The sequence below is a fragment of the Trachurus japonicus genome, chromosome 6, assembly GCF_045865225.1.
Source record: "Trachurus japonicus isolate A0001 chromosome 6, Traja_1.0".
NCBI classification, from domain to species: Eukaryota; Metazoa; Chordata; class Actinopteri; order Carangiformes; family Carangidae; genus Trachurus; species Trachurus japonicus.
This window is the reverse complement of record NC_140912.1, coordinates 18635560-18655617: the sequence shown is the minus strand read 5'-3', so window position 1 is coordinate 18655617 and position 20058 is coordinate 18635560. Positions and strand designations below refer to the sequence as shown.

At 41.7% G+C, this 20058-nt stretch overlaps 2 protein-coding genes across 2 annotated transcripts in view; one reads left to right on the top strand and one right to left on the bottom strand.

Annotated features, from left to right (window-relative positions):
* Positions 1-1167: 1167 nt before the first annotated feature.
* Positions 1168-5217, bottom strand: LOC146986024 (fatty acyl-CoA hydrolase precursor, medium chain-like). The gene is made up of 13 exons (XM_085779583.1): positions 5010-5217; positions 4080-4272; positions 3845-3986; positions 3438-3571; positions 3127-3280; positions 2917-3021; positions 2722-2820; positions 2432-2575; positions 2233-2310; positions 2009-2147; positions 1763-1912; positions 1586-1658; positions 1168-1495 (listed from the first exon to the last, which is right to left on the bottom strand). Exons 1-13 carry the CDS (start codon positions 5077-5079, stop codon positions 1309-1311), a joined length of 1668 nt encoding a protein of 555 aa, XP_085635709.1. The 5' UTR covers positions 5080-5217; the 3' UTR covers positions 1168-1308.
* Positions 5218-7680: 2463 nt separating this feature from the next.
* The window catches only part of banp (BTG3 associated nuclear protein), a 35354-nt gene continuing 22976 nt past the window's right edge, over positions 7681-20058 (top strand). The window contains exons 1-10 of the mRNA XM_085779579.1: positions 7681-7814; positions 9501-9579; positions 9927-10027; positions 10119-10318; positions 10484-10573; positions 10765-10937; positions 12018-12257; positions 13781-13939; positions 16607-16728; positions 19809-19880. Of these exons, the coding sequence (XP_085635705.1) occupies positions 9510-9579; positions 9927-10027; positions 10119-10318; positions 10484-10573; positions 10765-10937; positions 12018-12257; positions 13781-13939; positions 16607-16728; positions 19809-19880 (1227 nt within the window). The 5' untranslated portion in view covers positions 7681-7814; positions 9501-9509. The remainder of the gene's footprint in view (positions 7815-9500; positions 9580-9926; positions 10028-10118; positions 10319-10483; positions 10574-10764; positions 10938-12017; positions 12258-13780; positions 13940-16606; positions 16729-19808; positions 19881-20058) is intronic.

The window sequence follows — 20058 nt, the reverse complement described above, 5'->3', positions numbered from 1 at the left end:
TATCTGAAAGAACTAATCATTCCTTACTGTCCTACCAGAGCACTCCGCTCCCAGAATGCAGGTCTGTTAGTGACTCCCAGTATCTCTAAAAACAGACTGGGAGGTAGAGCCTTCAGTTACCGGGCTCCTTTACTGTGGAACCAGCTCTCTCCATGGGTCAAAGAGGCAGACACTCTAACTACATTTAAGTCTAGACTTAAGACCTTCCTTTATGACAGGGCTTTTAGTTAGGGCTGGTTCAGGTAGCTCTGAACCATTTTATAGCTACGCTGCTATAAGCTTAGACTGCTGGGGACACATCTGGTTACACAGAGCCCTCTCCTTTTTTCTCCTCTCCTCTCCTCTCCTCAGTATATTTTTGAACTGTCATTTTCTGCTGTACTTTGTAGTTTGGCCTTGGTGTCTCGCACTCTCTCTGTGTTTCCGCAGATCCACCGGAGCTCCATCTCTCTGCACCAGCCGCCACCTGCACCGCCCCCCCCTCCCACCCCTTCCCCTGCTGCTAGACCGGCCTCCCCTTCCTTCCCATGGACCAGTCTGCCACCCAGTCCTCCCATCGAGCTGACCGGCTCTCCCTGCCCCCCCCCCTCCCCTCACCAGAGACTGCCTTCATCAACTCCTGCTAACATTTCCATATTTCGCACATTCTGTGACAAACTGTAAACTGTTTTCTTGTCTGTAACAACATCTATTGCACGTCTGTCCGTCCTGGGTGAGGGATCCCTCCTCTGTTGCTCACCCTGAGGTTTCTCCGATTTTTCCCTGTTAAAAGGGTTTCCATGGAGTTTTTCCTCAGTCGATGTGAGGGTCTAAGGACAGAGGATGTTGTTACGATGCCATGTAAAGCCCTTTGAGACAAACTGTTTGTAAAAACGGGCTATACAAATAAAATTGCCTTGCCTGCCTTGCCTAAAAAACACAAAAACAAAAAACAGTTGCCTACATTAATGTTTCAATCTACATTTTGTAATAAACAAATTAAAAGTGTAATTTGATATGACCAAGACACCTAAAAACAAAAACACGGCCGTTTTCATCAATTTACAAGCAAGTGGGCAACACACATACATTGGAGTGAATGAGTTTTCTGGGCGCTTTTGCAATACCCATATCCTGCCACTCTGGGCGCAAAACCCTTACCACGGGAGTCAATGGTGGTGTCGTTACTCTCTTTTCCAGTGCTCTAACCTGGATGACTGAGAACCTTCACGGACATAATGTATGGTACTTTGTATGTAAGTACATTTTGTTTAGTTCAAGGTGGTTCAAGGGGAAATCAATGTTTTTTAAGTGACTGGATTGACTTTTCTACAGTTCACTGTGCTCCGTTTTCTCCTTCTGTTCTTGGATCTTCCCTGGGAGGATCTCAGAGTGGAAGACAAAACGATTCTTCTTCAGGTGATGACGGACTACCTGCTCCTTTAAATCAATTGATAGGTACTCTTCTTCTGCGCCATACTTTGGCCAGTAGACAAGGCCATCCCCATTAGGAGACCTGCTCACACACACACAAACAGGTTATTAATAAATGGTCTTATATCCACATTTAATGAAAACTTTGCGTCTCATGAGCGGCTGTTCCTACCCTGTGCGAGCAAAGTTGCCCCAGTAGCTCATCACGGTTTTGCTAAACACCTCCTCCTCTTCAGGGCAGACATCTAAAATAATGACAGTCTGTTAAAACCCTTTTCACTCCAGGAAGCCAAGGACTGCTCACATACCTGGTCTTCTGTTGATCCAGTCATTTTTAAATTACACTTACCAAGTACTCTCACATGGGTAGTTGTAAAACAGAATCCTAATACTGTAAGGATTTCATCTCCATGGTCACTTCCAACAAAGCTTGGCCTTTTTGCCTGCAGCATTGAGGGAGCATGTTGGTACTCATACAGGTACACAGCGGAGCCTGCATCTGGTAACAGGTGTTATGTTTATGAAAGTGTGAAACAAATGCTATAAAATTAAAGGTTCTGAGATGGATTTGAGTAATCACTGAATGAAGAATTACCTCTGTGGGCATTGGCAGTCTTGATGGCTGGGATAGTAAATATTAAATCTCCAAGCATCTCAGTAAACCCATTTCTAATTTTCTCACGGTCTTCGCTGGTTCCAATATATTCTTGTGTAACCAGATCTTTGGTGATGGCCTTGAGAAAATGAGGAAGACTTCTGTCAGAGAAAGTTGAGCATGATAAGGAAATCTAATGTCAGGCAGTGTGTATCTAATCTTACATCATATTGGAAAAGGGTGAGCATGTTCACGACATGCTCCTTATCCATCCCCTCTGTCCAGTTTGGAGGAGCCATGAACTAAGAAAAGAAAAATCGACACTCAGACACACAGGAGCAAAACAAAACAATTTCATGAGCTGATCTGGGAATCAGTATTAGTCACAGAAATTGTATTCACGATTCAGCATTTAACACTTACACTGGGAAGTAACCAGCCTGCTTCATCGTTATTTACACCGGTCATGAATGGTAGAGTGAGAAGTTCTTTGTTACGGAAAAGCTCATCCACTGGTTTTGGCAGGAAGTGTCCATCAATACTTACAGAAACTCTCAATGTTGCATCCTTTATAGAATAAAATGTAGAAAAGAGACAGTTACAGTTTCATAAAATCCAAATATTTCACAGAAATATTTCACAGGACACTGTGAGCTCAAGTTCAACTAATACTTTCCAATTAGTGTGCGTAAACTTGGTATACAGTATCTCACCTTACTAAGTTCCACAAAAGTATCTAAATCAAGGTTTTTCATGCAATGGGAGATCTTCTCTGTGCTTTCCAGGCTACAACCAGATATATTAGCTACTATCTGAGGACAGAAATAAAAGGGATGTCACAACGATTTAGAGATACAATGATGTTCTCAATCAATATTTACTATAAAACAGCCACACTGATAACCGACCTGTGCCACAGGTAGAGGGTCATTTAATATGAGTACATCCATTGCAGCAGTGCCACTCTCAGCAATGCCACGGTGGATCAGGCCATCAGACAATGGTGAGAGGAGCTGTTAATTCAGAAGAAAGAAGACATGACAGGTTGACAGACATAAATGTGTGATACAAATTAATTTGTTTATCTAAAGAAATCCTCTCTCCAGACTGATCCTTACCAGAAGGGATACACTCACTCCACCAGCAGACTCCCCAAATATCGTAACTGAATCTGGGTCTCCTCCAAAGTTATGAACGTGCTCCTGGATCCACCTCAGAGCTTCCACCTGGTCCAGCATCCCGAAATTCCCGGACACGTGCTCATCTCCAGTGCTGGATGGAACAAACAATTATCGTTTACCAGACCTGCATTCACACCAGCTGGTAAAAGTTACCGTGACTGAATTTTGAGTTTTTCTTAACATGTGGTACAGATGAGATCAAAAGTAAGAGAATGTATTCCTGTGCTTTGTGACTTGAGTGTTTTCACCTGAGAAAGCCCAGAACTCCCAAACGGTACTGGATCAAAACCACAACCACATCCTGGTAGGCAGCCAGGGCAGAGCCATCATACACAGAGGCTGACCCAATACCAAACCCTCCCCCATGGATCCAGACCATGACCTGGTAAAGTAAAGAGATACCCTTATTTTTTCCATGAGGATTAAACAACATATTATTTACTTATTCTAACTGAACTCACCTCATACAGTAAGACAACACAACTAACACAAACATCCAACTAAACCACAGAACTGATAATGACTAAACACGACTGGATATTTTGAGGTCACCACATTCTAGTCCGGCTCAATATTCATATTGCCAATATCACTACTTTCAACCATTAAAACAACTAAGCAGCATCATTTCAAAGGACAGGGAGTTTTTACTCACTGGGAGCTTGGCATCATGAGCTCTGTTTGCAGGAGTGTAGATGTTGAGGTACAGACAGTCTTCAGAGATGTCTGGAATATCTACCACCTCAGCGCCAATTTTCTCCAGTAGATCAATAGAGAGCTCTCTATGCTGAACACACCTGAAAATGATATTTTTTAATCAATAAGTAGCTATTGAACATGATTACCACGATCTTATATGCAACCATGATGATTCTCAGTGGATGACCTACATAGGCGGCTGCTTGGTGGCGTCTCTTACTCCTTCCCATCCCTCTACAGGCTGAGGTGCAGCCAGTCTCAGAGCAGGGCCTACGGGGGGCTTGGCAAATGGGACGCCCAGGTAGGCATGGACTCCTGCCTCCTTCCCCTTCACACTCACATATTCACCTCTCAGGCTCCCAAGCTTTGTGTGGACTTCAGGCGCTGTTGGGATATTGAGGGTGTGTGAGCGTCATAATGTGTCAGCTCACAATTTCTCAGTTCCATTTCCCAGGGAAAAATATCTACGTAACAACTGTAATTACATCGGATATGAAATATTTGATTGTTTTGTAGTTTGTGAAAAACAATAGAAATCTGTATTTAAAAAATCTGTTAATTGTCCATCCTGTTCATCAAACTTTAAACGTTTCAGTCACTTCTGATGGAAACAATTGCCTGATTTTTGTCTGTTTGTGAGACAAAACAAGCATTTTGACAGATGTCACGTTTGACAGTTTGATTCAATTCACCCTTCATAAACCCATCCCATTCACCAGAGGTTAGAGAGCTACGCCCTGGTTTAACTTTCACCTACTGAATTGGGGTGTGGGAACACGGTTGTGAAAAAGAAAAATATTTTGTAGGCTAATCGGAAGATGTATCCCGTTTCACAACCTGCGATACTTTCTGGTTCTGGTTACCCTTCGTGAAGCCAGGACTTGATTTCCCATAACAACTAGGCTATCTCTGAACACATTATCTCAAGCGGGTGCAAGGGAGAGATATAGAGAAGAGTGTGATTTATTTTAGATCAAAGCTCCGAGGGGCGTTGTTGTTATCACAACACGGAGCAGTAACGGTTAGGCTACCATTAACCTACTGTTGCTATAGAGTTATTAACATCATTGAAAACATATCATCATTGTGCAAAGTAGTAGGCTACATTCTGTCTGACTTACCTTGTGGGTCTGCAGCAGAGAGACACAAAAGCGACAGAAAGAAAAAAGTTTGTACAGCTCTGAACTCCATTACGTTTCGCCTCCGTGCGGACGCTGCAGGCAGCTGAAAGAAGGAAGAGCCAAGTGCAACCCCCCCGTGAAGATTTGTGGTGTTGGCCCGGAAAGTTGTGCACGCGTAAATGCATGCAAGACTGTGGCTCAGCAGCCTTCCCACCACAGAAACAGGTTTCCAACAGACGACACATGTCCCGCCCCCTCCCTAATGCCTGTTCGGTATTAATCACAGCTCTTCATAATAGCATGTGAAAGGTAGGCCTAATGGTCAAAATTCAATACAGTTTGATATCAGATAGGTCTTTTTCACCATTGGATAGAGCTCATCAAGACCTTTCTTTTGAGAAGTCATTTTCGCCCAAAATGCCACTTACGCCCCTCTGGCTCCAAGCCCTCAAAATAGCATAGCCCAGGATTTCATTATAAATCAGTATAGTTGCTGAACCTTGTGGGGCTATACACATAGCCTACTGAAAATTAATTTACCCTAACCTGACCTTTCACCAAACAGGCTAATTGAAATAGCAAGAATATTCATTCATTAAATAAATCACAATATTAGGGGAAATGGGTTCACTAAGATATTACACATCAGCATGCAAACTCATCCCTGCCATGGACAAAATATTTTCAACTGTGGGCAGAAGTGGTGAAAAGTGATAACGGCCCTCCATTCTCAAGCAAAGACTTTTCAGATTTTGCAAGGTACCTCGGCTTCCACCACAGAAAGATCACCCCCTACTGGCCACAGGCCAACACTGAAGTCGAAAGGTTTAACAGGACTCTGACCAAAGCAATACACACAGCTGCGCTGGAAGGCAAGCCGTGGAAACAGGAGCTATACAAGTTCCTCAGAAACTACAGTGCAACCCCTCATCACACCACCAACCAGCCTCCAGCTGAAGTATTTTATGGTCGACCCATAGCAATAAAACTACCATCCATCTCTCGTCCTCCCAGTGATGAAGATCTCCGTCTGACAGACAGATTGAAGAAAGACAGGATGAAACATTATGCAGACAAAAGGAGGAACGAATCACACTCTGAACTCGAGAAGGGTGATGTTGTCCTAATACAACAGAGGAAAACAGGGAAACTCGTAACACCATTCAACCCTAACCCATACACAGTCATCACAGTGAAAGGAACAATGGTCACTGCACAGAGACATGAACACAAAATCACAAGGCACAGATCACACTTCAAACTTCTGAAACACAAACCAGACGTCCCATTCACAACAGGAGACAATGACAACAGTGATGATGACAGTGTTAGCGGACACACAGGTAATCCTGAACATGTTAACCCTGAAGCCAGGAGGAGATACCCTGTGAGGGTAAACAGACGACCTCCGTGACTGAACTGTAGCAAAGGCTATGAAGAGTGATGAGATATTGATAAGTTCCCACTACAGCCTCTCATCACAGTTATGTTTATGTTGCTGATTCAACACTACTGTAACATGGTTTCAGAACTGCTCAGAGATGTTATTCTCAGTTATTTGTTTAATGCTCATTGCATATCTCATTTTGAATTAATGACACAGGACTGAATCTCAGCTACTTCTATTTTGAAAAAGATTTTATGTTTGTTAATCCAAGTCCTGTCAGATTAAGTAAAGCTAAAACCAAGGAAGGACATTTCATTTGAAAGAAAATGAGGGATGTAGTGTTGTTAGAATTAGGTAGTATCCCTTTAAGAGACTGAGGAAGTCATGTTGTGTTTACAGTCAGTGTTAACAGAGCTAGAAATTCTCTGGTGTTAATTGCTGCAGCACGAGCTGAGTGATAATGCAAGAAGTTACCTGTGACGATATCACTGAGAGTTTATTAAAGCTTCAAGTCCAAACACATGAAACAGTGAGGACATTGAGTTTCTACACACACAGTGCTGTATACACCAGACTACAAACACAAGTGTCTTGCCACATCCAGAAACATGTGGATGGCACAGCTTATGTGGCATAGCTACCAGGAATGGACAATGTGAACAGACCAAGGAGATGACCATTAACTTTCAGAGGTGTGGACCCATCATTCAGCCAGTCAACTTTTGGATATGGGTAGAATACAAACAAATTCAGAAATCATGTAAAAACAAACAAACAAAAAAAACAACAACAACAAAATAATAATAAAAATCCAGTGTCTGTAATTGAATGGTTGTCCATAAAAGATGAAAAACTCTGTTAAAAAAAATTGTTAGGCTACATGATATTCTCAACCTGTTTGAATCTGTGTGACCACGTTATAACCAGCAGATATGGGCTTTGCCAAAATTGATAGTGGTATATGCATTAAAAAAACAACAAACAATTCAGACACCACCAGTCTTAAAGGAATCACTCACATTTACGCGTTTTTTGTGGCAGTAGGCTATCCTAACTTTATTTAATGAGCCTGTCCAGTGCGATTATTTCTGACCGAGCTATTTTTAGATGATTCATAACTTAAGTGCCACAGAAATGTTCCACCTGTTAGTAAAACCAAAACTGTAGTAATTAATGTTTAACTCTGAGGATTAATTTATGCTAGTTATCTCATCTGATCTGTGGTGGTGACTATCGGTGGCTCGCTCCGACCTCCAGTGTGTGTGAGTCTGGGATGATCCCCTCAATGAGACAGCAGGAACCGTCCATGTGAGCAACACGCGCAGGCAGCAGGCAGCGGGGCTCGCGCTCATCTCTCGCGAGGAACAGCGCCGTTATCGAAATCTCTACAAACAACACGAGAATTCATCATTCACACGGTAATATAACCCAATCTTACACGGTACATGTGTTGTGTGCCAGCGATGGGGGGGACGAAGCAGAATCAAAATCACATTTTTATCGTCATTTCTTCCAAACCTTTTACGATTTTTGTATTGCATTTCATCGGCCTTTAGGCCCCACTAGCATGCTAATCGCCACGCTAGCTCAAACAGCGAGTCCTTACACCGACTTTGAGCTAACGTTAGCACGTTAGCACGCAAATCCGATTTTGAAGCGCCAGCTAATGTTAGCATGTCTGTTTCTGTTCAGGCTAGGAGCGAGCTAATGCACACAGGGGCGATGTGTCCTCTGAAATGCGGTGTTAATAATAAAGTCAGCTGGGGACAGTTGATTTGCAACAGCTAAAAATGCGCAAATTATGCCAGTTTTTTGTTTTTGTTTTATTTTGCTCGTACCCAATAATAGGGCGTTATAACACCCCCGCCCAGTTAGCATTTAGCAACCTAGCAGCAGCGTAAACAGTGCGGGGATATTGTAAACGCAGTTAGCCAGGCTAGCACGACTTAACCAACGCTATATGATATTTTAACGAGTGCACCATCCCAGAGGATAGCACCAATGGAAGCGGGGTTTTTCTTTGCCTGAACAGCTGCAGCTTAACCCTGTTTTCCCTCCCAAACCAAAGCTAGCAGCTAGGTAATGTCATCAGCCAGTTCATAAGATCCCGACCGCCTTTCCAGTGTAAAGTCAGTTAACATCGATAATGACAACGTTTGTCATTCTCACGAAAAGGCCCAGAATAGTTCATATTAGTATGACATCTGCAGTTTTCCATGCATACACAACTAGAAGCATTTGCCCAAGGGAAGACTGACACATGATCTGTAGATACCTGCCTCCTCTGACCAATAAACAAACCGTTAACTGTCTCTGTTATGGTTGGATCTGAATGGTCTCCCTGCAAAAAAAAATCAGTTAATGAAAAATGTTGGGTGCAATTGAGTTAATCATGTCGAAATGTATACCTCAATGTATTGAATAAACAATGTTAATGTCATTTTGATTCTGTAAGGTCACTGTTCTTGCATCAATGAGAAATGTCATGAAAAATCTTTGATGGACACTTTTGTGCATATGAATGTTAGTTCCTTCATTTCAGAAGCTGTACAGTTCAGCTTCCACACTCAAGCTTACAATGTTATGTACCTAAACAGACAAATTAATTCAGATGAAAGTGGAGATGCAGCCATGGTAGACTTAAATGCATAGCAATTTTTTTTTTAAAAGGGAATTTTTGTTAAGTCAATGTGTACTTGTGTTTGTTTCATTGCTTTATATACCATAATTGTCCATACAATTAGCTTGGAACACAAAATAGTGATTGCATAATCAAGAGCAAATGTAATTGCACTATGACCACTGTGGACTTACAGACATATTGATACGACATGGAAACAAATGGAATATCAGTAGATAAGCAGTTAATGGACAGACAAGACAAAGCACAGACAAACAGTAGTGTAAATTTGGTCTGAGGTAAATTATTTCTGTATCACTTTTCTAAACACCCATGAATAATAAAAACTTTTGAAAACAGTACATATTGTTTGAGATCACTTCATTCGTGTGTCAAGTAATATTGCAAGACTAAAAAAAACACAAGGAAGATTCTTTATAAGGATGTCAGTAAAAAATATTTTTGCTGTCCTTTTTTATTTCAGCTCTGACCAATGGCTGAGCAAGAGCTGGATGAAATTGTGCAAATAACAGTGGAGGACTTTCACCAGAATGACCGTACAGGTAGGAGTCCTATGAAGTAATATAAAAATATATATAATATATAATATACATCATTCTGATCAGGCTGTTGACATTATCTTCTTTTTGAACAGATAATTAGGTTCTCAATTAAGCAAGTGGAACACTATCAAACGTGCTCTTTCAACCAGTAACTATAACTATTATTTTAATTGTGTATAATACACCACAGAGTGTTAAGGTTCAGTTTCAGTGGATGCTTGATACTATTGCCTCACATTGGAGCAGAGACATAGTGCTGCTTTGCCCCATATTAAAATGAATAAATAATAATAAAAAAGGCCTGTTGATTATGTTTTGAGGGTGTCTCTGTGTATGATTCATGGCAGACATGTTGGACAGTCACGAAGACGACGAAGAAAGGCCTCAGAGGAAAAAGAGGAAGTTGAGCAACAGCCAAGAGAACAACCAAGACATACATTTTATCAAGGTACCAGTGCTTTCACGTGTATTTTTGTGTTTTCACAATTACTGTCTGAACAATTAAGCCACATACAAAATCTTATTGTTTGTGTTCCCAGAACCTTTTGGTTTCATTCACCACAACTATCAGCCAGCGACTGGAGGGAATCGAGTCAAAGTTACAGGCTCTGGATGCCACATGCAAAGCCCTTGGGCGCAAACTGGACAGCATGATGCCCTGTGCCAAGAGCCCTATCCAGGTTCCTATGGTTGCGGGCTCGCCTCAGGGGGCCACTCAAACTTGGAACAAAGTGCGATGGTAATTTGCAAGTTGCCCTTCACCACATTTTAAGCCAGTCTCCATTCAGGCACAGAACGCAGTCCAGTGAAGATGAAATAAAATTATCTTGTCAAAGTAGCTTTTTAAGTAAGTGAAAAACCCTTTTGTGACAGTTAATCAGTGCCTTTCCAACCTCTCTTTCAGTGTTGTTCCACAAACAAATGTGATAGTAAGCAGTGAGCACCCGAAGCCCCCTAGCCAAGAGGACACCCCGCTGGAGAACCTGCTCAGCAAGTACGAGGCTTACATTCACAATATATGTTGAGTCAGAAATGTGGAAATATTTCCCAAAGCAATGCCTCATAAACAAAGATGGGGTCACTGTTAACAAGACTCTTTCTTGTCAGTTTCCAGTTACCAGGTGTCCACCACTGTGATTTGTATGTGCGTTTGACCTGCTCATATGTATTTGTGCTGGTTTTCAGCACTGTGGCAAAGCGACGGCAGAACACAATCCTGGTGAAGGTGCCAGGCCCCGAGGAGAGTCAGGAGGAGCAGGACAGTGGCTCAGAGGCCAGCGACTCTGTTTCCAACGGTGGCCACTCCAGCAGTGCGCAAAATGGCCAAAATGTCACACTCATCACACTCAATTCAGAAGGTATGACTACATACTGTTGATATATACTGTATATAGACACACATACACTATGCACGTACCTGGCTTCTTCCACACATGATTATATAAATCTTTGCAAGTTAAAGTTACAGGTTTATTAGCTTAAAAATCTCATTTTTTCCCAGTAGAGAGAATGATTACTGCAAATTTAAACCTGCTAGTCCAACAACAAGCCTCTCTTTGGTTTTTTTAGACTGTCTACACGACTTCCATGTCTTTATTTCTCAGCACTAGCAGGTGGCCACCACCTATCTCTTTAATAACAAAGCAGTGGCGTGCAGTCCTCATTATCAACACTGCAACGCAGAAAACAGTTGGAATATGTTTTTGGGTTAATAATTACCTCACATTTTTGTGTTTAAAACTCCCTTAAATAACTCCTTTTAAAGTGACTTATTTTACTTACCTAACGTGACTCTTTCAGATGGTCTCCATATTGAATGGAAAGCAAACTGTGCTGATGTGTCATATTCTTGTCCCTGTGGTTCCATTTCAGACCGGATTGATAAACGCTCTGATTGGTCATTCATGTTTTCAGTAGCTTTACTCAGTGGTTCAGGCTGGGCCTCAGAGACAATGACTCACTTGTAATTGTGCAAACATCAATGAAATCCACATTGTCGTTACATATTCTGTGACTGTTGGTCTGTTTATGTGCAATGGACTCGGGAAGTTCTTGGTTATCTTTAAACGCAAACTATTGTTCGTTTATTGCCGCTGTGGGTTACCATGATAAAATAATGTTAGTCAGCATTAGTTAGATAGTACCATATGGTGTTGAGAACAGAGTGTCTCATGCTTTGTTTGTGACTTTGTTTGGACTTAACAGCTAACACATGCTCTGAGTGAACAGCCAAACCACATATTCTGCTTTTTAATATCTTTGATAATAACACAGGTTTGCCTATAATGTATGCAGTTTGTCTTTACTGCCACATGGGTGTGCTGTTGTATTGTATGGCACGGTGTCTTGGTCGTTTGCTCCTAGTCAACAGTCTGCAAGTTGGTTGAAAGCAAGCTGTGTAGCTGTGTTTGAGGAACCGTTCCTCCCCTCTTCTCTAGATGATTATCCAGAGGGCACCTGGCTGGGCGACGAGAACAACCCAGAAATGCGCGTACGTTGCCCGGTGTCTCCAGCCGACATGCTTCACATCAGCACAAACTGCCGCACAGCAGAGAAGATGGCACTGACGCTGTTGGATTACCTGTTCCATCGAGAGGTCCAGGCCATGTCCAATCTCTCTGGGCAGGGTAAACATGGCAAGAAGCAGCTGGACCCGCTAATGATCTATGGCATTCGCTGTGAGTCCTGACATCATAACCCTCAACTGTTTACAAGTGTATCAATTACATGCTACCTCAAATTAGTTTTCAAAATGCATCATCCACCAGCACTGACTATCCCTCCCAAACCTCGGAGGTTAATCCAGAGCAGAATATCCTAAAGAGTATGCATAAGGGCTGAATATTTGTTGTTGTACTCCTCAAGTGCTTGTCAAATGTTTCTGAGCTTGTTTGATCTTGCCAGTGTGAAATCACCCACTAATAACTGCCAAGGTGGTGTCTGTAATGTTTATCTAATGATTCTTACATGATTTCTGCATAATCATAATTGTACTCATAAATTTTACTCAGCTGGAGCCTTGAACCCTTGCCCCCCCACCCAATAGCAGTAAATGAACTCTCTGAGACCTTCCCACATTTCATCCCTGTTCCATTACAAAGCGGCACTGAATTGAACACAGAAATAGACTGCAGCCTGTATTCCCAAGGCGGGTTACAACAACATGCATTCATCAGTGCACACACACGCATTAATGTGCAACACATTTTATAACATACCAGACTCTAAATGACAAGCACATGTCTGGTAGAAAGATCCTAATGGAGTCACCGTCAATTCAAGTGAACCCTTTGATTCCTGATTAAGCCGACTCGGGGTTATGATGGTAGACAGATGGATATTTATGAAAGTCCTGTGGCCATATAGTATATTAACATGGCTCGTATTGCATTTTAAGGAGGCCCTCTGACTGTTAGTTGTAGCCTATTCTACAAAAATCCCCCAGGGGACTACACTAGTGTTTGTGTACATGGTTACCTGTATTTCCTCTCAGCGGTGTGTGTGTATGTGGGTGTGTGTAGTAACATGCATGCAGATTTGGCTTGACATAGAGGTATGCAGAGATTGGAGCAGCACCAGGTGACTTTAAGGGTGACTCATTCTGACTGTCTAAGAAAAAAAGAAAAAAAGGAATTAAGGAGCACCTGTCATGCCTGCCTGTACAGGACCCATCAGCTGTGAAATGGCTGCTGCTGCACACCGCCACCTCACTATCTGCTGAAACCCCTCAACTCTTCTTCTGTCTCAATTTCTACCCTCAGGTTTCCACCTGTGTTGTTAATTTTTTGTTGAAATGAGCTGTCAAGTGGCTTACTCCCTTTAAACAGTTCATGTCACAGAAGTAGACGGCCACTAAACACCTGCATGTGTCCCCTGTATCTCAACTAAGGAAAGGATTAGGGACAGTCACCTCACCGGCCTGTGTTATCACTGCTTATCTACTGGTGTAGACTGTGGAGGAGAAGTAAACAGAATCAGGGTAATTGTTCCCTCCAGTGTTTAAAGAAGTTTACATCCTGTACAGATTAAATGACGCTATTGCAAACAACTTTCCCCCAAAATCAAACAGATAGCTTCATTAAAGTCATTCTGAGGCAAAAGGACACTCTGGAGAGGACATGTCAATTTGTACATGTGATAAACTTACAATTTTTACTGTAATTATACTGTGATGACCTTTGACTTTTCCATGACCCCGTAGGTCACTTGTTCCACAAATTTGGCATCAGCGAGTCCGACTGGTACCGCATCAAGCAAAGCATCGACTCGAAGTGTCGCACGGCCTGGAGACGCAAGCAACGTGGCCAGAGTCTGGCTGTCAAGAGTTTCTCCAAACGCACACCTCGCAGTTCAGTCACAGGTAAAATACCGATTATTGTCTGAGGACCATAAAGCATGTGTCTGTCTCTGCTGCTGTTGCATTGCGGAATCAATCAGAACTTCCTAGATGTGTAATATTTAATAACTAGAATATGATGTTGTTTGTGTCTATCTGCAGATTGTTGTGAACATAATGACTCAGAAGAAGAAACAGAATAACAGCGTCATATTGAGATCTAAAGAGTGTAAAAGGGTGTTGAAACCCTAAATAAATCATGCATAGCTCTCTAATCAAAACAAAGTTACATCCAAAACAAAACATAGTTTTACATTTGGTCTACAATTGATTGTGTACCATCTTTATCACAAACATAACTGATAAAACAGAAGCAACATATGCATGTTTACTAACATGATGAATAGTGAACGCAAACATGATCAAATCACATTAAAGTCGAACACTTTATTATTGAGTATAAGAAATTAAAGCACATTCGGATCACTCTGATGCCATTCTTGTGAAATGTTTTGGGAATGAGCACATTTAAAATTTATCTCAATGGTCAGAGAAAACTTGAGACCTACAGTACCTTGCTCCACTCTCATAAGTCGTTGTCAGCTGATAGCGTTGCTATGTTTTGTGGTTGTTTTCTGATCAAACAAAGATGCACAGATGTGGGAATCAAACACAGACCCCAAAACGGAGACATCTGCTGCTGTTTCTATTGCTTACTCGCCAGTGACGTCACCACTGGTTTTTAGTTCCTGTTAGTTTCTATTGTGACATCAATCAGCTGGTAGTTATGAAACAATTCAATTTTGTCTTGTCAGCAAAAAAAGGATTGTTTTTCAACTTTGAGCTGTTAATATGAACTTTTTTTTCTATTGAGATTTTTGTTGGCAGTTTTATCATAATAACTTGAACTTCAAATGGTACTAAACCCATCTGAGGACTGGATTGGAGTATTTACTCTTTGCAAGATTTGAAAAAGTTCTCTGTTAAGTTGTCTGAGACAAACCTTTCAAACTAAGTTTATTATAGATTGTTACAAATGAATTGTTGTTTAAACACTGTTTATGTTTACCGTATATTTGTGTTCACGCAGGTTTCAGTCAGTTACTTAAAGTTTTTTTTTTTTTTAAGTATATTTTTTGGCTTTTTTGCCTTTATTTGATAGCACAGTGAGATAGACAGGAAAGGGGGAGGCAGAGAGAGGGGGAATGACATGCAGGAAATGTCTGCCCGACGCGGGATTCGAACCGGGGACGCCTGCGTTGAGGACTGTAGCCTCTACATGGGGCGGCTGCTCTAACCACTGCGCCACGCACCGCCCTGTTACTTAAAGTTTTAATCAGTAATATTCTATTACTTATATGCAGAGAAAAAAAGACATTGCAGACCATCATCAAACATAGTACCCACATGCTTCCATGAACACAGGTCTGATTTCATCAGCTATATGAAAGCTATGTCAGGGCCTAAACCCACATTCAGATGTGTGACAGTGTGAGTGTGTATTGCTGCAGATGGTTGTAATCTGCACACAATGCTTGCTGTCCTTCCCTCCCTGTGAGCCGTCACCTCTCACCTCTGACCAGGGAAAAGTAAGACTGCAGGGGAAACCCAAATATCCTGTGAGCACACATGAGGGGTGTATTGTCAGACCCTGCCTTCGCGGGCCTCACACACCCCAGAGTGTACAGCTATCGCTAGTTCAGACGGTGCATGCACAAACATACAAAGACGCGCACCAAATAATCACTCCTTCCTTAATTAGATTACATGTTAATGGACTGGAAAGAGGCAATTCGTCTGCTTTTGAAACCATTATTTATCAGTGAACCAGCAAGAAGAGCTCAGTCCAAAACTGTAGTTTCCACAAGCCACCTGTGTCTTGCTTCCTGGTCTGGCAAACAAAAGCGCTGAGGATTATTTCCATAATACAGTACATAACCATAATAATGACAGATGGGAGACAGCCTAACTTTTCAAAGCAGCGGAACAGAAAGCAGAACCTTTGAGGTGTACGTGATGTCTGATGTATGTTTTATGTCATCGAAAGCTAGATTTTTTTTTGATGGTCATCATAACATTCGCCTTTCTTAGTAAAGTTAACCCCTGTTCGTTTTGTTACAAGATGTGGCCTTAAATCCTTTCAGCTCTCACCTCTCCCCAGTGACATTGTTACTGTAGCGCATTATTTTGATGTGTAACAAGAGAAGGTGTAATCGTACTCGTTTTGTGGCCTGTGGTGTGGACTCCACTGTCACTGGGTGCCGTCATTGTGTCCGGGTCGGAGTGTAGCTGTCACGAGATGGTGCGACGCGCTCATGCAGGAGTTTCAGACTGCTGGTGTGATAGCGGGTGTTTAGACTGAGGCCTGGAGTTTGTGTTTGGCTGCTAGACCATGAGTGTGTTTGGATGGCTAGCTGGAGAGTCCTTGTTGTGTATTTAGGCGTTGGATGAAGTATAAACATGCCATCATCCAGCAGATGGCCTGGGAATGATCCCATATTACTTTTTTTTTCTTATAAGAGGCCCCTTGTATGATCATATGTGGGTGTGTGTGGGATTGTGTGTCTGTCTGTCTGTCTGTGTCTTGGATACCTCGTCCATATTTTTCATGTATGCTGGAATCAGCTGTTGACCTACTTCCACTGTAAACATGAGCGCACCAGTGACCAATATGCTTGTCCTCCTAACCAGAGGGAGGCATGGGAGAGGAAACAGCCCACATGGAGACCGCCACCCAGCAAACCTTGCACTACACGCTGGCCAATCAGCAGGTCCAGTTCCACCGTATCGGCGAGGATGGACAAGTTCAGGTGGTGAGTATCAAACAATTCTTTCTCTGAATCCATAAACAGACATTTTATTCACAGACGAACGCACAACAAGGTATTCTCTAACAGTTAGCGTGTGGGTCTTTATCCTGCTCTCTCTCAATATAACATCTCTATCTTAGGGATGTCACGATTACAGATTTTCTTGGTACGATTATTGTCAGAGAAATAATCTCGGTATTACAATTATCACGATTATTATGCATTAATTAATTTCACAACACTATGAATGAACATTACTCATTGTTTACACAAAATATTTCAAGTATCTATTATTACCAATTATTAACCCCCCAGGGGAAGCGTTTGAAATATTCAGGTCATAAATTGTTATCTATACCAAATGTTTACATTTATTTTAATGGTTTTTTGTTTTATTTTGTTGTTGTTTTTAAATACAAATTACACGCTAACATTTAAATTCCTACCAATTCAATGTTACGTTAACTAAATGGACCAGTATCTGAGCATTCACCTTTATTTTGGTGCGCATCTGCTGATACGGTTCCGACATAATCTTTTTTGGGAAGTGACGGTATTTAGGAATCTTTATGATTAATTAATTGTGGCGTTTAATACTGCGATTAATTGTGAAAACAAGTAATTGTGACATCCCTACTCTATCTAAAAATCATGTGTCTATCCTAGAAGGGTTTCATGAAGCTGGGTAGGCCTGCACGATATCAGCAAAATGTCCGATGTGCGATGATGCTGTTCAATATTGCGATGACGATATGACTCACGATAAATAAGCAAATATTCAGGTGTGCATATTAACCATGCAGTTCCTGTGCCTTTCTGAAAACAACTCAATACACTGTAGTACTCACACCAGGCCTGTATTGGCACCGTAACACTGCCACACAAAAACACCACAAACAGAAGAAGAAGAGCAGGAAGCTTGTACGCTGTAAACAAACTCCAAACATTATAAGTCGGCTGAACACAAGAAGTTGTGCTAGAACAAATATGACGATCGATGCCACATGGACGCGTTTCAGGCGCTGTATCTGAGGGAACTGACGGGAGTCCGCCATCGTTGTTGTTGTTACGATACCTCATGTCTAGCGGTGTAGCTCAGGTTACAGGTATGAGCTGTGCCTGTAAATAAAACATGCTAATCGTCGCATTTTAGGCGAACTGCACGATGTGTTTGTCGTGCATGTTGACATCGCTATTACGATGATAACAAGATTAATCGTGCAGCCCTAAAGCTGGGTTTGTAACATATGTGGACAGATCACTCCTCTCACCACAGTGACTAATACAGCATTCTGCAGAAATGTAGTACGCCCCTATGCTTAGGGAGTGGATGACCCCTGTCCAGCCGCTGTGGTCAAAGGTCACAGTCAGGCCCAGTATCCCGTTATGTGTGGGCTGACAAAGAGGAAGTCACTGGATATCTCATATCTAGTCTTGGCCATGAAATCTTGTGAAGGACAAGAGTTGAACCGGACACTTAATTAAACTCTGTGGCCTGCGGAAGGTTTTAGAGATATCACAGCTTATCAGATATAACAGAGTTGTGTGTGTGTGTGTGTATATGAGGTATTGATCAAATTCATTTAGAGTGCCTGGTTTTCTTCAAGGGTTCTTATTGAGGTTACAATCATTGATTGAACGAGAGCACCGTGGCGCAGTCTTGTCTACTTGTTGTGTGTTCCAACAATCAGTGACAGATACACACACAAGCTGCTGGAGAGTATTTGACAGGAAAGTGAATTAGATCTTCCTGTCCTAGTGTTTCAAGTTTGTGTATGTATGTAATTGTGATCTTATTGGACTATTGGAGAACATTAGAGAAATAATATCTGTTCTGCACCTGGACTTATTGATGCACCCGCTTTATGAGATGACAGTGCCACAAAGCAACCTCATAATATACAGCGGTGAATATGTCTACTGTGGATAGGTTGCTGCATGATACATGGATTTGGAGGTGCTGATGATGAGTGACTCATATGAGAGGGGAAGGAAAAGGCATAAAAGATGGAGGGCGGACAGACAGGAAGAGAAGTTAGGGAGAAGGTGGAAGAGTGGGAGAGAAAGACTGTCAAGAACTCACTGTGCAGTTATTACCCTCCCGATACTGCAAAGTATTAAAGGGTGCAGCTGAGCATGAAATTTACGAGTACTGTTAGTACGCATGAGGAAATAAACTTATACTTACTGGCAGTGATATCGTCCTGGAACCGTAATTACTAAATAAATTTGTGTTGTGTTTTCGCCAGACTACACAAACCCCACAAGGATTGCTTGGTCAATTAATTGTATTTTGTATATTGCAGCTAAAATTAAGCTTGAAAGACAGGTTCAAGAAATGCTCTAGTGTGCCTTAAAACAATACTTGCATACGCATGAACATTGAAACAGTTTAGCTGGGTGTTTTCAATCCCTCTTGGTCATACTGGCCGTTAAAATATGCCTTCCTAATATGATCTGTAAGTGATAATGCACAAAAGCCACAGTCCCCACAAACAGGGAAACAAAGTGTTTAATTTACAGAGGGAAATTCGGTGCGACGTGCTTGTTTCTTTGTGCACGTCTGCGGCGGACAGCTCTGTTCATGCCAGGGTGGTAGGAAAAACGGAAGAATAAAAATATGTTGGTGCATGCCATGCGCATAGGCGTTCTTGAGGGTTTTGATATTCAACCTGCACTTCAACACATGTTGGCCTGGGCTTTGTTAATATTGCTGTTGAAGGACATAAGCAATGTGCCTGTTTTTGTGCCAAATTTGTACTTCACAGGAGAGAAACTGTGTTCAAAGTTTAAAGAAAGCCATTAAAACAGTCTGTGAATTTAAATATACTTTCTTTGTGTTTATTCTACATTAATCTGATGATTTGACACACTGTAGATAAATATATTAATATATTATAAGCTTCACGCTTAAGTGGACAAATGCAATTAATTAATCGATAAATTAATTGCGATTAATTACAGAAAATTGTGCGATTAATTAATTGTTTTTTTTAAATTGATTGACAGCCCTAGTATTTACATTTCTCGTGTTCAATTGTTCCAGCATCTCTTGTCTCTCATCCTCCGTCTGTGTCTCTCAGATTCCACAGGGTCAGTTGCACATAGCCCAGGTGCCACAAGGAGAGGAGGTGCAGATCACACAGGACAGTGAAGTAAGTGTGTGTGCATGTGTGTGTGTGCGTGAGAGTGAGACAGAGAAAAGACAAAACAATCAACCACTCCTTTACTTGAGTCATTCTTTGTGTTATATAAAATTTCTGTCACTCGGGGGAATTTGTCTCCAAACAGAATATAACAGTGAAGTCATGTTTGAGAAAGAAGCGGTTTGCT